Here is a 14,321-nt window from a genome sequence, read left to right as displayed (position 1 = left end):
CTTTAATCCGTGTCCACTAGCGCTACCCTTGCAAGTACAAAGAGCGAGCGCGTTATTTTCTCGTGACGTTTCCCGTCTTTTCGGCACAATTAGTGACGCCAACAGTTTGTTCACGTGACGTCATGAGGAAATGAGCTCTAGATTGGTCCATATACGAGGTGTATCAGTTGTGAATTTTGTCTATACCGTGCTTCGTCGTGCCATCGCACACCCGTTCTGCCTTGTGTCGCGTAACTACGTACGCGGTGAACTGATTTCACTTCGCCTTTTGCGTTTTCGACTGCGCAAGAGGGGATAACGGCGTGTAGCCGAAAAGCGCGAAATCCTGATAGGCTCAACGCTGAGTGCTGACTTTGTACACGCGTTTTGTGAAGAAATAAGCGGCGAGGAGGAGATAGTGCCTGTAGGAAGGGTAGTGAGGGCGAGAAAGAAACTTCTCTCTCATCTTTTTATGGAATGTACGTTTTTGATTCGTATGCCACTCGATGTTTCAATTCTCAGACCTGTGTCTAATATGTACTCTTCCCTGTTAGCCTGTGGTGTTTTTATTCTCTTTTATTTCTTGGTTCTTCGACCAGATGTATAGCTGCAATCTGTAATTGTTTAGAGTAGTCTGTACTGTTCTTACTTTATTTATTTTTTTCCTTTTTTATTTTGTTTATTATTTTTTGTTCTGTGGTCTAATGTGAAGATGTCAGTCTGTATCCTTTTTTTCGCTCCTGTAAGAGCCTGTTAAGGCTTACAGTATCAATAAAATAAATAAATAAATAAAATCTTTGAACTAGGAGTGGCTTAAGGGCCCTTCAAAAACAGACCGAGAGAGAGAGAGAAAGCTAACGATTTCTCGGAATAGCATTTCCTTTTGTTTCGGTAACACAACATAGTCGTGTGGACGAATCAGTTATCCGAACGTGCAGGTGGCGCCCTTTTGCCCTTTCGAATCGCACGAAAAGGCGTCCTCGAAGCCCCTCAGATGCTGCGACGATGCCATGCAGCGGCCCTGTCCTCCAAGTTGCGGGACGCAGTCCTGCGGAGTTTCGTGTACCGGCGTCAGCCAGAAAACACTACATCAAACTTCACTTTGCGTTAGCCAACACGGTAGCCATTAAAGCGCTACTGGCACCGATTTTCGAAGTTGTGTTTACCCCGTGATACTAATGTCCCGTGTACAGAGACAGCTCTGAGCAAGTGTGAAGCTCAGTAAATGCTGATATTTTATTTTGATATTAAAGTCAATATTCGCATGGCGCACCTACTGACGTCGACACTAGCGTGACGTCAGGCTACAGTGTCAATACTCGTGACTTCACGCGTCAGTATGAACATTTGTGATGACGCCAGGTACCATGCACAACATTTTGTGGAAATTTTCTTTTTTGAATGAGCGTATGCATATGTATTATGTACTGAACTGTATGCCCCCCTCACCCTATGCCTCTTCTGGGGCCTGTGAGACATTTGCTAAATAAATAAATAAATAAATAAATAAATAAATAAATAAATAAATAAATAAATAAATAAATAAATACAAAATGGCCGCTTGTGCGTCACCAACGGAGCCACGCAGTGGAGCGGCCGTGGAAGCGTCGTGACATCTTGTGCGAGCGCATGACGAGAAATTCATACTGTGTCGTGACGTCAGGGTGCAGCAGGAACCGAAACTAGCTTTTAAGAACTCGTTGTATAATTAATTTTCTAGGGTGCACTCACGCTTACCAGTACTTCGTCTAGGCTCTTGAGGATTTGGTCTTCCCTTTGACGCAAAAAAACAACTGAAAATGTTCGTGTCACTAACCCTTTAAGATCCAGCACTAGCGGACGTCAGCCGTAATTTATCCAGCAGCAGCCGGCACCCAATGCCTAAAGGCGGGAAGTTAAAACGCTAAGTGTACGACATCTAGTGGTCTTAATGATTGAATGAGTGTGAGAGCACAGTATATACCTTTGAGAACGAAAAAGAAAAAGAAAAGCCCCTTTACAAGGTAATTTTCAAGGAGCGCGTAAGCGTTACGTGGAATTCTATAACTGAAACAACATACTCACCGTTAGCCGGAGATCATTTAGCGAACAATATCCGGCAGTGGGTAAAAGTGGCTTTAAAAGCCAACACTAGCGAATATGAGCTATTATTTATGTAGCACTCGCCGACATTATCTATCATATATGGGACAGAAGCCGACATGAATCATAATTTAGCGCGGCATTACCAACGTCAATCATTAGGGGCCAACAAAAGAGGAGATTAGCCGTCACTCAGCCAGAACTCGCCGACGTAATTATAACCAATATCTTATTTATTTCTCGCATACATGCCTGTGCACAAGAAAAGGGGCAGCAGCAAGAAACGCTTGCTTCTGTCCGTTTGTATGTACTACATCAGACTTACCAGTCTATACCCAACAGTAGCCGATATTAGACATCATTAAACCAAGATTAGACAGTAGTGGCCAACTTCCTTTGTGAGCCGACTGTCTTGTATAATAACATGCTTTGGCACCTGTACTGACAGTGTTGCGGTTGGTGGCTACATTGCACCAGGATACATTACGATGCCGTCTGGCGACGAAAATTTTAGGTTGCTTCCATGGCTACTTTCTGGCTACTTTGAACTTATATTCTGGTGCACTTAGTAGACACTCTTCTTATTATTTGCAAATAAGATACACTTTTCTTTCATGTGAGCCGATACGCACGCTAATCGAATAGTTCTCGATTGTACCGTTCCGTGTACTAAGCTATCCTTGTCTCTTTTTTTTATGTGTGCTGCCCCCCACCCCCCTACCTGCTTGAGCAATGTTGACCTGCAGTATTTACAAATAAATAAAATAAATAAATAATGACGATTCTAAGATGGCGAACTTGACGATAATAAAGTTCTCAGAAAATAAATCGTCGGTCTAAACTGATTTGGTATTTCACCACTTGCATGCCCCTTTCAATGTTTAAAGAAAAGGTTTGCCAGGCCACACACACCTTGAGGCACCCGACCGTGTACATGATTGTCTCCGGCGTGAGTCCGGCGTACTGAGGTAGACGCTGCTCGTGGGTGCCATTGAGCGCTGCCAAAGCGCCGCCTATACAGGAGTAGGCGAGCAGGCTCTCCAGTACACCGCCTTCCAAGTCGCCCCCAGACCCAGGTAGACACGCGGAGGGCAGGATGGACTGAGGCACGAGGTACCTGGATTGTCAAAAGAAGATCAATCAATCAATCAATCAATCAATCAATCAATCAATCAATCAATCAATCATGCCTTTTTTTTTAAATAGGCGTACAATGCCAAAAGCTTAAAGCATTTGACCAAGCCCGTTACACAGGGCCGACCACACGACCTCGATCGCTAGATTCACGGACCGTGCTTTGAAACAACCAACCGAACGTATTTAGAGCGCTCGATTTCAACCTGCCGAACGTAACGGGCGTCGCCAGAGCGCTCGAAAACGACCAGTACAATGTACCAATAGAAGCAACTGAGATCACCAGGCCAGGGACATCACCGTGTCAGCACACCTTCTATTGACTTATCTTCTAAAGAAATTAAAATTTTGAACACGCAACTGCGTGGCTTTGCAGGTGACAGTGCGTAACTGCTCACGTGCGTTCATTTTTTTTCCCACGTCCTAAGGCATTTTAATTTGATATCACACCAGTCAGCCACTGCGCGAGCCTTCGATTGTACTACATGCAACACCTTGGCCCATTGAATAGTTTGGTTAAAAGTGAGCGCATGATCCCATCTCGTCCTTTTGTTCTTGTGTCTTAGAGTGCGCTACCACCTTCGCCTTGGAAAGGTTGTGTCTCGCAAAAACGGTCCGCGCGATCGATTACCGTTATCTTCTCCAATAAGACAGGTATAATTCACGAAAAAAGTTCAGCCAGTTCCAAGCCGTGAAAATCACCGTCGGACAGCGAAACTGTAAGCGCGCGAATTTAAATGTGAGTGTTCACCAAGACAGCTTAGTCTCAATTCGAGCATCAGGATCATTGAGCAGCATCACCATCATAACTTCGATCATAATTTAGTATCATAATCGTGTCGTTTTATTTATTTATTTATTTATTCCGCCCTCTGGTCACGTGACCTGCGTTACGCCTACAACTACTACAACGACGACTACGACACTAGGTCGACTCAGACAGCCTCGCTGTAAGTTGATTATGAGCGCCATTACCTCTCAGCGAGCCGCCTGGCTATCAAGTGTCCCAGACCACCCACGTTGAGCGCCGGCGGTCCTCCGGTCGCGAAGAAGGGGAGCGCGAACAGCGACGCGGGCACCACGACCGTGCCGTCCGCGGCCACGTCGACCTCCATTCGGAAGACGTCCACGTGCTCCTGGTCGGGACTCAGGCGCCTGGCACGCTCGTCGGCCGCCGCGATCCAGTCGGCGAAGAAGTTCTGGCTCGACTTCGGGAAATTGGCGTAGAAGGCGTCCAGCCGCTCGACGCTGTCCGCGTACGGCGGGAAGCCCACGAGAAGACGCGGAGGCGTGGCGAATGGCGATATCCAAGTTGTTCTTGAGGAAGCGACCGAGAGATGGAAGAAAGGTTAGGTATAGGAAAGTTAAAGGGCCCCTAAACAACCTCTGAAATTGCAAACAAGGAGCGCGGCATTAAGGTGAAGGCCTTAGATGCCTCATAAATTGCGAGAATTGACCGTCGTCGGCGACCCGCGTCGGCGGCGTCCACAAGAGTGATGCAAGAAAATCATCATCACACGATGACGTCACCATATGAGGACTAATCATTTCATGGAGGCGCCAAGTCTGCCTCATACTTTCACGCATTGTGCCTCGTCATTGTTGCAGGGTTACGGCAATGCAGGTTTTTGACGATAATGGCGACCAAGAATTCGTGATGTTGCATTCCATATACAAACTGCTGACTTCCCACAGTTACCCCCGAAAAGCCGGGGACCGTCACTGAAAGCACGTCACCGATTCATTTTAGCATCTTTTCCGAGGCGGTTACAGTGTACTGTACACGATGATACCTGCGACCCCTATTGGAGAATCCTGCGCACGCCTACGCGGGGCCCCTTCCAGGGCAAGGGCGCAGGGTCGTTCACAACCACACAAGATACGTTGCAGGATTCTAATAATGAGAAGACGGTGACGGCTGAGAGCAGCTGCAGGTAGAAGAGCTTCAACTGTTTTTGTTTTTTTTAGCCCACGGAAGACCCAGAAGAAATGTTCGCTACAAAATGCGCACACGCTAAAAGTTCGTCACGGCAAAGTAAAAGATTAAAGAAATCGCGTCTCGCTTCCTAAATGAGAGATGCGATTTTTCCAATCGTATTCCTTAATTTAATGAACCTCAGCGCATGCACACTTCGTAGCCAGCGTTTCTCATGGCCTTCTGTGGTCCAAATGAAGCAGTTGCATGCGTAGCACGCCGTCGTGTTCGGTACTGCGTTTGTACGGCGGAGCTGTTATAGCCGAGCTTGAACTTGCCAAGGCGAAGTTCGCAGCATGGCATAGCGGGTATGTGACAGATAAATTGGGCAAGCTCCACTACTCACCTCCGGTCCACTAAAAATGAAGCAGCTGTCTATAACTAGCCTAGCGGGTATGTGCCAAGCAGCTCCTAGCATAGCATAGCATAGCCATGTATAGTATAGTATAGTATAGTATAGTATAGTATAGTATAGTATAGTATAGTATAGTATAGTATAGTATAGTATAGTATAGCAACGAGGTGGGAAAGGGAAGTGAGGGTGAGAAGGAATATGTTAGGATGAGGAGGAAAGCATAACTTATAAGGGTACTTGCTTGGGCCAGTTGGTATCTATTCATTGTTACGTTATTGTGCATCACTTTGAGGACGAATACTGAACCACACGAACAGAGAAGGGGAGAGGGCAAAACGTAGCATAGCCATGTATAGTACAGTATAGCAAGGGGTGGGAAAAGGAAGTGAGAGTGAGGGGGAACGCGATAGTGAGCAGGGAAAGCAGGAAGCAGGGTATAGCATAGTTTAGCGGTGGCGAGCGTAGGAGGAAGGCGAGTAGGTGGTTGTAGACGTGCAGGTGGTCAAGCGTAAAGGAGGAGGGGTGAGTGGAGATGAGAAGAAGAAGCGCAGGTGGCAGGGCGGAGTCGCGATTGGGAGAAGGCAATGTGCAGCCGCGCCGAGCGCAGGTGGTGTGGCGTTAGTGATGACGTCCTAGCTTTTCATTACTTTGAGCTCCATCGCTGAGGCTTCCCCTCAGCTGTGCCGTCCCTTGGTGTTTACGACGTTAAGTCAGTTAAAGCAACGCGAATTTTTCTATATGCGTTTATTATATTCTGCGCTACGATAGCTTTATCAACCACTCCTTCAGTGCGTAGCAACAAAAGACCAACGCCACAACGCTTCTCGGTTTCTAGTCAAATGGATGCTTCATATTATAGAAAAAAAAAGAACGATATGCACTCATTTATGTGTTCACGCAGTAGCTCCTGCAGTGAAGTCAGATAGGATACAGGGTTACGGGATACGCACTTTCCCTTGAGGCAAGTGGCGATGACGTCGGTCATTGTGGCAATCTGGTCACGTGCCTTGTCCGTGACTTGCGACAGGCGAATGAGTGCGGCCACTGCGGGAGCCATGACGTGTGATACCATAGTCACGCATGACGTGCCGAAGGATAACTTGTCATCGCTGTAAAAAAAAAAATAAAAGAAATACAGAAGGATTCATGCAATGACTGGCCAGCATATCCGGACCAAGCCATGCAACAAACGGAAATATTCCACTCCCAGCTTCGTGCTCTCGCAATGACATATTTGAATACAGTTATGACTCTCCCCCACAACATATCGAGCACAGTGTAAAAAAATTGGGAGACCCTTAAGCTTCGCCTTTAAGACTTGAACGCAATAGCGAAATCCGGCCCCTGGTGCGCACTTCAACCACTAAGTGCATACTTATTAATGTGTATTGTTACACACACACGCACACAGACACACACACGCGCGCGCGCGAGAATGGTACATACAGGTTTTTGATCTAAAGCAAGAGTCGCATGGCCTCCAAGATACACGCCGCGCGCTTGCCATCTCGGAGGCGATGAAGAGTCTCACAGTGCCTCACAGATTGCAGCACACTATCTAGCGTTTGCTGTTTGCTTGATCAACGCCTTCTCTGGAAAGGCGGCATTGGCTTGATATGTTTTCCGCTAGATGGACATAGTTGTCCATTTCCTTTCTCGATTTTTCGCTCACGAATGATTTTTCGCTCACAACCAACGGTCCCGACACCGGCGGCGGAATTTCTGCGACACGAGCTCTCTAACGCTATCGCGTTAATACAAGGACATCAGAAGAATTAGAGGACACACCACAGCGCCGAAAAAGCGCTGTGGTGTGTCCTTTTATTCTTCTGATGTCCTTGGCGTATTTGCTCTGTGTTCAAGATGTTCACGAACCATTACCAACAAGCCCTGCTATCAATTCTTCCCCACAACAACTGAAACTGCAGCAAAAGCGATAAAAATGAACAGAGCTTGCACTCGGACACGCAAGGCTTGAGACACAGCAAAACTGGCTGAGCACGGCGCCGCTCGTGCTGCCATCACGCTAGCTGTGGCCTCCGGACGTCCACCCGTACAGTGGCGATCTCGGAGGCCAACTATTGTTTTAGAACACAATACTGCGGTACGTGCACGTGACGGTAAACCTCTTCGCCCTCATGTTAACTGTGGCCTCGAAGATGGCAAGTACTCGCGCGTGATCGAGGAGCCCAACAATGAATTAGGGGGGGAAATATGCAGTCACGTAAAATGTCAAAAATTGAAAATGTGACATTTGGCCCCGTAATACACACCCTTACGAGCGGGTCAGGGAACAAACAGGTGTTAAGGACATCTTAGTTGAAATCAAAAAGAAGGAATGGACATGGACAGCGCATGTAGCGCGAAGGCAAGCTAACCGCTCTTGGTGTCCTGGCAAGAGTAGCGCTCGTGGTGTCCTTTGCTTGCTATGAACGTGTTCTTTCGCGGTAGAATGACTCCTGTACGTATAAAAACCGGCCGGTCATTAAGAGTAACGGACCGGATTTGTAGAGAAGCCAAGCGCGGGAGGGGAGGCCGAAAGTAGAGTGGGCAGATGAGATTAAGAAGCTTGCGGGCAGAACGTGACAGCAGCAAGCACAGGACCGGGTTGATTGGCGAAACATGGGAGAGGCCTTTGCCCTGCAGTGGGCGTAGACAGAGTGATGATGATTACGATGATATACACCATTATGCGGCACGTACCTTTTCAGCTTGGCGGCCAGAGTGTCGACGAAAGGAGCCAGCGCGTCCAAAACGTACCAGCCGGTCCAGACAAGCAAGTCGTCGATGTCGGTGAACGCCTGCCAGACGCTCTCCAGCAGCGGCACGACGCGACGACCCTCGTACACGCTCGCCTCTCGCCGATACGGCGTGCTCGCCTCGATGGCGTCGGCGAACGCGTTAGGGCTAACTCCGGCAAACTGCAGGTCTTTCACCTGCGTGACACACCTATAGGCGTAAGCAGCAAGTGCATGCTCGAACGACCGTATATGTAGCGCAGTGTGGGGGTTCATGGGTTCAAACAACCTGCCCCCAAATGTTTTCAGTTTGTATGCGTATGCGTATGTGTGCGTGTTAGCCTGTGTGCAAACACGCACACATGCTAACGTACAAACGTACATGTAAATAATCTGACGTATCTCCACTCCCACTCCACCTTCTATACCACAAAATACCTACAATTTATTCATTTATTTCAATACCACAGATGCCCTGTTAGGCATTACATAGGGGAAGATTTCAAGTGAGTACATACATCTCATAATAAGCTACATAACTTGAAAACAAAACACCAACAAGAAACCAAGAAAAAGGATATCCGAATAGAAATTGAATGACGGCCTCCAGCCAAATACATCCACCAGCATCACAATCAAATCAGTCAAATACAATACTGATGAGTACTCCAGGCTATTAGTGAGTAATTACCGCCTGTGTGCACCATACTTTCAAAATATATATTCCAAAATTGAAAAAAAAAAGATATTAACTTCAGCCAGGAGGGAGAAGGGAAGGTGAAAACCAACAACTATTTTTCACATCACTTGGCATTGCAGACAAAGACCAGCAGAGGCCAACCAGCCTCTCATCCCATGCAGCAACTTCGAAAGGTCATAAGAGGTCACCCGGCAGGACCTCGGAAGCCGGCGGTCAACCTTGCACCAGGTCAAGCGAGCGGCTCGAGCCAGTGGGAACCTAGAATAGGGGGGCATCACCCACGGGAACCTCAGTTTGCTGTTTGAATAAAACGTTTATTCCTCCTCCTCCGCAGTTGATACTATAGCGGGAAGAGGGGAAGGGGGGGGGGGTAGTCTGACCCATACTTTTATTCAGTCGGACCTGTCCCATCAGGGGTATGGTCACGCAGATTTTTGACGATAATGTCGGTCGTGGACCCCTGATGGTGCACTCAAAGAACTGTTTACTTCCCATCGTTACTTCCGGAATGCCAAGGACCAAAGGCAGGCCATTGCGAGAAGCAGGCCATCGCTTCATTTTCTTTTTTTTTTCTTTCATCGATTGGGAAGTATGTTGTCTTTTGGACTCAAACGGAGGGGGGGGGGAGTCAATGAAAATTTGCCCCCCCCCCCCTACATCAGTGAACCGCGCGCGCGCCTATGCCTGCAATAGGGACGACGCTTGTTAATGGCAACAGTGCCCACCTGCTTGAAGGCTTGTGATGCGGCACGAACGGATTGAGCCGAGACGATCCAGGCATGGGCCACTGCTTGCTCCATGCTCTGATGCAGGGTGTTCCATTGAAGCAGCAGGGTAACATCGTACTTTACTTCGGCGATGCTGGCCAGGAGCAAAAGGTACCTGAGAAAGTGCGACAGTCTATCTGAAGAACTGGAACTACCTGTGGCTGAGTAAATGCGGTAACAGAACACGCGCGAAATACCGGACAGTTCCAATGCACTGTATGCGGCCCGGACAGGTTGGCATTCCAAGCGGCCAGCATTGAATAAATTCCATTTCTGGTCGTGTACGATGGCTTCGCATTTAGCTGTTTCTCGCTCCAAGTTTTGTAGCCGCAAAAAAAAAAAAAAAAGATTAGCACAAGCGACTATTGGCAAGGACCAGTCTGACGAAACGGAATGAAAACCAAAAACGGGAAAAAAAACGATATTTTTGACCGGACCGAAAACGTAACCGAAACGTTGTCTATTATTTCGTTCCGGATTGAAACCGAAATACTTTTTAACGTTTTTCGGTTCACGGCAAAACTTGGCGATCCGCAACAACCGAGGTCATGTAACCTGAGCATTAATGCATATCTCTAAGTACAGTATTAGCGCGTATCTCAGGTAGAAATTCCAAAGTGAAGATGTGTTGAAATTTTGCGAAAAACGATGCTAAAAACGATAAGAGTGGTAACCACATCTGTTAATATTAACGCAAGTGGGCTTTCGTGTGCCTATCACACAAGCCAGCGTGAAGAAGGCATTCTCGGCGCTGAAGTTTGTTTTATGGGAACAGCGGTCTCGCATATCAGAGAGTACTCTCGATGACGGGCTGCTTCCGAGATTACGCTCAATTCCTGGACAATAAGCAGTGAGCCTGCTCAGAAAATTCGTAATTCATTTTTGAGAAAATTCAATCAATCAATCAGCTACAGAGTGCATACTGAACATTGATCATACATGTAAGCTAAGTGGGCAGGGTGGGCAGCAATGCTTTTTTAAAAATAAATACTTCAACTTAGAAGGGTACTGTCTTGCACTAGTTGGTAGGAATTCATGGTACAGTTACTTTCGCTCCTCCTGAGAACCATGTGAAAAGCGTCTTTTATCCCTGTCCCACGTTCTCAAGAGGTGCGCAAGTAACTAAACAAATCCCAGGTTCTTATCACAACTTTTAACTTTTTGCATACAAATAAAACCGTTACGAACCATTACGGAACATTCTTCTTTCGTTCCGGAACAGAAACGGAGCGGAACTTTTTGCGGTGGAAAGAAACTAAAACCGAAACGAAAAACACTGCGTTCCGACACTCTGGCCAGGACGGTCACTTGTGCTTATCAGGGGCGGCGCCAGCGGTGGGGGGGGGGGGGGGGGGGGGCTTCTCCTGTCCCCACCTCTTTGTGCCACCCCCCCCCCACCCCCACCCCGGAGCGAACAGTCAAAACACAACGCACGAGCTCCCAGCCTCCCTGCCCCTCGGGACCACGTCGAGGCCGCTTCTTTCTGAAGCTGTTGGCAGGCCTTAAAGGGGCCCTGAACCACTTTTGCAAGTAATCGTCTAATGACCTCGGTATCGGAGCTTAGTGCCTTACGAATCGACTGCCGCAAAAAATTTCTCTAATCCGTCAAGAACGAGCGGAGTGCGGGAATTTGTCGTGAGCTTCTCTCTTCTCTCGTCCCGACGAGCGCGCTGGAAGCTACACAGGGATGAATGACTCGGGGGAAGGAAGTTAGGTCCGCGCGTCATGACCTTGAGCGCGCGCGATGAAACGCGATCGCTCTCTCCCGTAATGATTCCTGTGCGCGAGTGTGGCGCACTGTGTAACGTTAGCAGACTACGAAGCGCGGCTCGGGCACGCGGCGGCACCTCGTGGCAAGACGCGCAACTGATCCAAACGCCGCTCTTGATTTATGTCGGCTATTCACCAATAGCGTGCCATCTGTTGTTCGACGTCAAACAGCAGGCGCCGACACCTCCGAAGAGAATGAGCACAGGCGTCTGTATGAAAACAGGGCGGCTGAGAAAATGTCAACTTTACGCTCCGCTTGTAAGCCCTCCTTGCCGCACAGCACTGCACGATTTGGCTGAGCTGTTCATAACAGTGTCTACTTTCCGCGGCATGTGTTTTTTCACCAAGCTCGATGGGATGGCTTGTGACCCATTTATGGTCAGCGAGCGTCTCGGAGGGGGTCCGGGGCTCTGCCGGAACGCTTCGATTGGTGATTACAGCAATACGTGCGCATATACGAAGAAAGCCGCGTAAGCATTTCCTTCCGAGTTAATACACCACAGCGGCGGTGTGTTGTCATACATCGCCAACCGTATGTACTATCGCGCTCAGTATGAGCTACATCACGCGAGCGCGTGGCCGAGCTCTCTGCAAGGTTGTGCAGTGACGCCGATTATGGAATATTTTTGAATTATCGGGAGAGAGTTTGGCTGTCCCTGGGAGCGCGCATCGCCTCCTTTTGCCTTCACCCTCGCCCTCGTCTTGCCCTGCGGTGATGTCAGCTTCGAAAATGACAACTTCGAACGTGAAAGTAAGCAAGTGGGGGCGATGCGCGCTCGCACGAGCCGCCATACTCATGCCCGATAACTTGAAAATATGCCATGATCGGCGCCACTGTACAACCTTGCAGAGCGCTCGGCCACGCGCTCATACTGAGCGTCATAGCACAGTCGTAAGCAACATGGGACGGAACACTGAGACTACCTTTTAAAGGTCATAGCAGCTAAACTCAGTTAGCGACAGCAAAAGTGTTCATGACACTTAATGCTCACGCGGAAAGGTATCTCTGGCGATTCCATACGTCACATTCGTATCAGTACATTACAGGCTGTAAAGGCGTTTATTGACGGCGGGATCGACGGCGACGATGCGCAGCGACGACAGTAATGACAGAGCGCACTCGCAGACTCACGAGCAAGAGCACGAGGGGCGTGCTCTCCGAGAAGAGGCAAAGAGGGCGACCCACTAGAAGGCGCTCAAGAGGACGGCCCATTACAGCGTTCTAATGCTTCTCTACAATTACCCCAGGTACGCAAAGGGAGCCGCCCGGCGACCTAACAGCTGGTCACTATGAGCGGGTCATGGTAGGGCTTGAGGCGCTCCACGTTCACAATGTCGCGCCCTCGACGGCGCATGTCCGAAGATGGCTCAATGGGTTCAATCAGGTAGTTGACCGGGGACGTGCGTTCGACGACACGGTAGGGGCCTTCGTATTTGGGCAGTAGTTTGGAAGAGAGGCCAGTTGCAGCGGTAGGGACCGAGAGCCACACGAGCGCTCCAGGGAGGAACGTGGACTCAGAAGTGGTGGTGCCACCGCGAATACTCTTCTGCCGCTCTTGTTCGTGCGTCGTAAAGGTCTTCGCAAGCTCGCGACATTCTTCAGCAAGCCTGGCTGTGTCCGAAATAGGCGCACATTCAGATCGATCCGGCCTGTAGGGAAGGATGGTGTCGATTGTGTGCGACGGGTGCCTGCCGTACAATAAGAAAAATGGCGAGAAACCAGTAGTGCTCTGAGAGGCGGTATTGAAGGGCAGAATGGCATCCCAATTTGTGTGGTCGGCTGCGACGTACATTGAGAGCATGTCGCCGAGCGTGCGGTTAAAGCGTTCGGTGAGGCCATTCGTCTGCGGGTGGTAAGCAGTAGTTTTGTGGTGAACGACGTTGCACTCTTTGAGAATGGCTTCGACGACTTCCGACAAGAAGACACGGCCTCGATCACTGAGCAGCTCCTGGGGCGGACCGTGACGCAGCATGAATCGGTGGAGCAGGAAGGAGGCCACATCGCGCGCTGTAGCCGCTGGGAGGGCGGCGGTTTCGGCGTATCGCGTTAGATGGTCAACAGCGACGATGGCCCAGCGGTTACCAGCCGAAGTCAGTGGAAGTGGTCCATACAAATCGTTGCCCACGCGCCCGAACGGACGGTTAGGGCAAGGTAATGGTTGTAGACCTGCTGGCGACACGTGCGTTGCAGGCTTTCGGCGTTGGCAATCGAGGCAGGAGCGAACGAACTTCTGGACGTAGCGGTACATCCCTCGCCAGAAGTATCGTTGTCGAATGCGGTGGTAAGTTTTGGATACCCCAGAGTGCGCGCATTGCGGGTCAGAGTGGAAGGCCTCGCATATTTCAGAACGCAGACTGCGGGGTATCACTAGTAGCCACTGGCGGCCGTCGGCGTTATAATTGCGTCGGTGCAGTAGGTCGTCACGAATGGCGAAATGGTGGGCTTGACGACGCAACGCGCGAGTGGATGGTATTGCCGACGGATCCGTCAGCAAGTCGATCAGCGAGGTGATCCATTTATCCTTGCGCTGTTCGGTAGCGATGGTGTGGACGTCGATTGAAGCAACAGCAATGGGAGATACTGAGCAGGGTGTATTGTCGTCAGGCAAGGGAGAGGGCGTCGGCGTCAGCATGCTGGCGTCCGTTGCGGTACAGCACGCGGATGTCGTAGTCTTGTAGGCGAAGTGCCCAGCGGGCGAGACGGCCTGAGGGATCCTTCAACGACGACAGCCAGCATAGGGTATGATGGTCGGTGACGACATCAAATGGGCGACCATACAAATAAGGTCGAAACTTTGTAAGGGCCCATATGATCGCCAGG

At 49.4% G+C, this 14,321-nt stretch overlaps 1 protein-coding gene across 1 annotated transcript in view; it reads right to left on the bottom strand.

The window, feature by feature from the left end:
• Positions 1-901: 901 nt before the first annotated feature.
• Positions 902-14,321, bottom strand: part of LOC119405413 (uncharacterized) — a 38,478-nt gene continuing 25,058 nt past the window's right edge. The window contains exons 6-11 of the mRNA XM_037672252.2: positions 8,229-8,474; positions 6,476-6,634; positions 4,171-4,512; positions 2,960-3,178; positions 1,717-1,753; positions 902-1,027 (exon numbers count right to left, since the gene is read on the bottom strand). Of these exons, the coding sequence (XP_037528180.2) occupies positions 902-1,027; positions 1,717-1,753; positions 2,960-3,178; positions 4,171-4,512; positions 6,476-6,634; positions 8,229-8,474 (1,129 nt within the window). The remainder of the gene's footprint in view (positions 1,028-1,716; positions 1,754-2,959; positions 3,179-4,170; positions 4,513-6,475; positions 6,635-8,228; positions 8,475-14,321) is intronic.

The sequence above is a fragment of the Rhipicephalus sanguineus genome, chromosome 9 (genome assembly GCF_013339695.2).
Source record: "Rhipicephalus sanguineus isolate Rsan-2018 chromosome 9, BIME_Rsan_1.4, whole genome shotgun sequence".
Classification (NCBI taxonomy): domain Eukaryota; kingdom Metazoa; phylum Arthropoda; class Arachnida; order Ixodida; family Ixodidae; genus Rhipicephalus; species Rhipicephalus sanguineus.
Note: the sequence above shows the minus strand (reverse complement) of the source record. Positions and strands in the feature narration are given on the sequence as shown.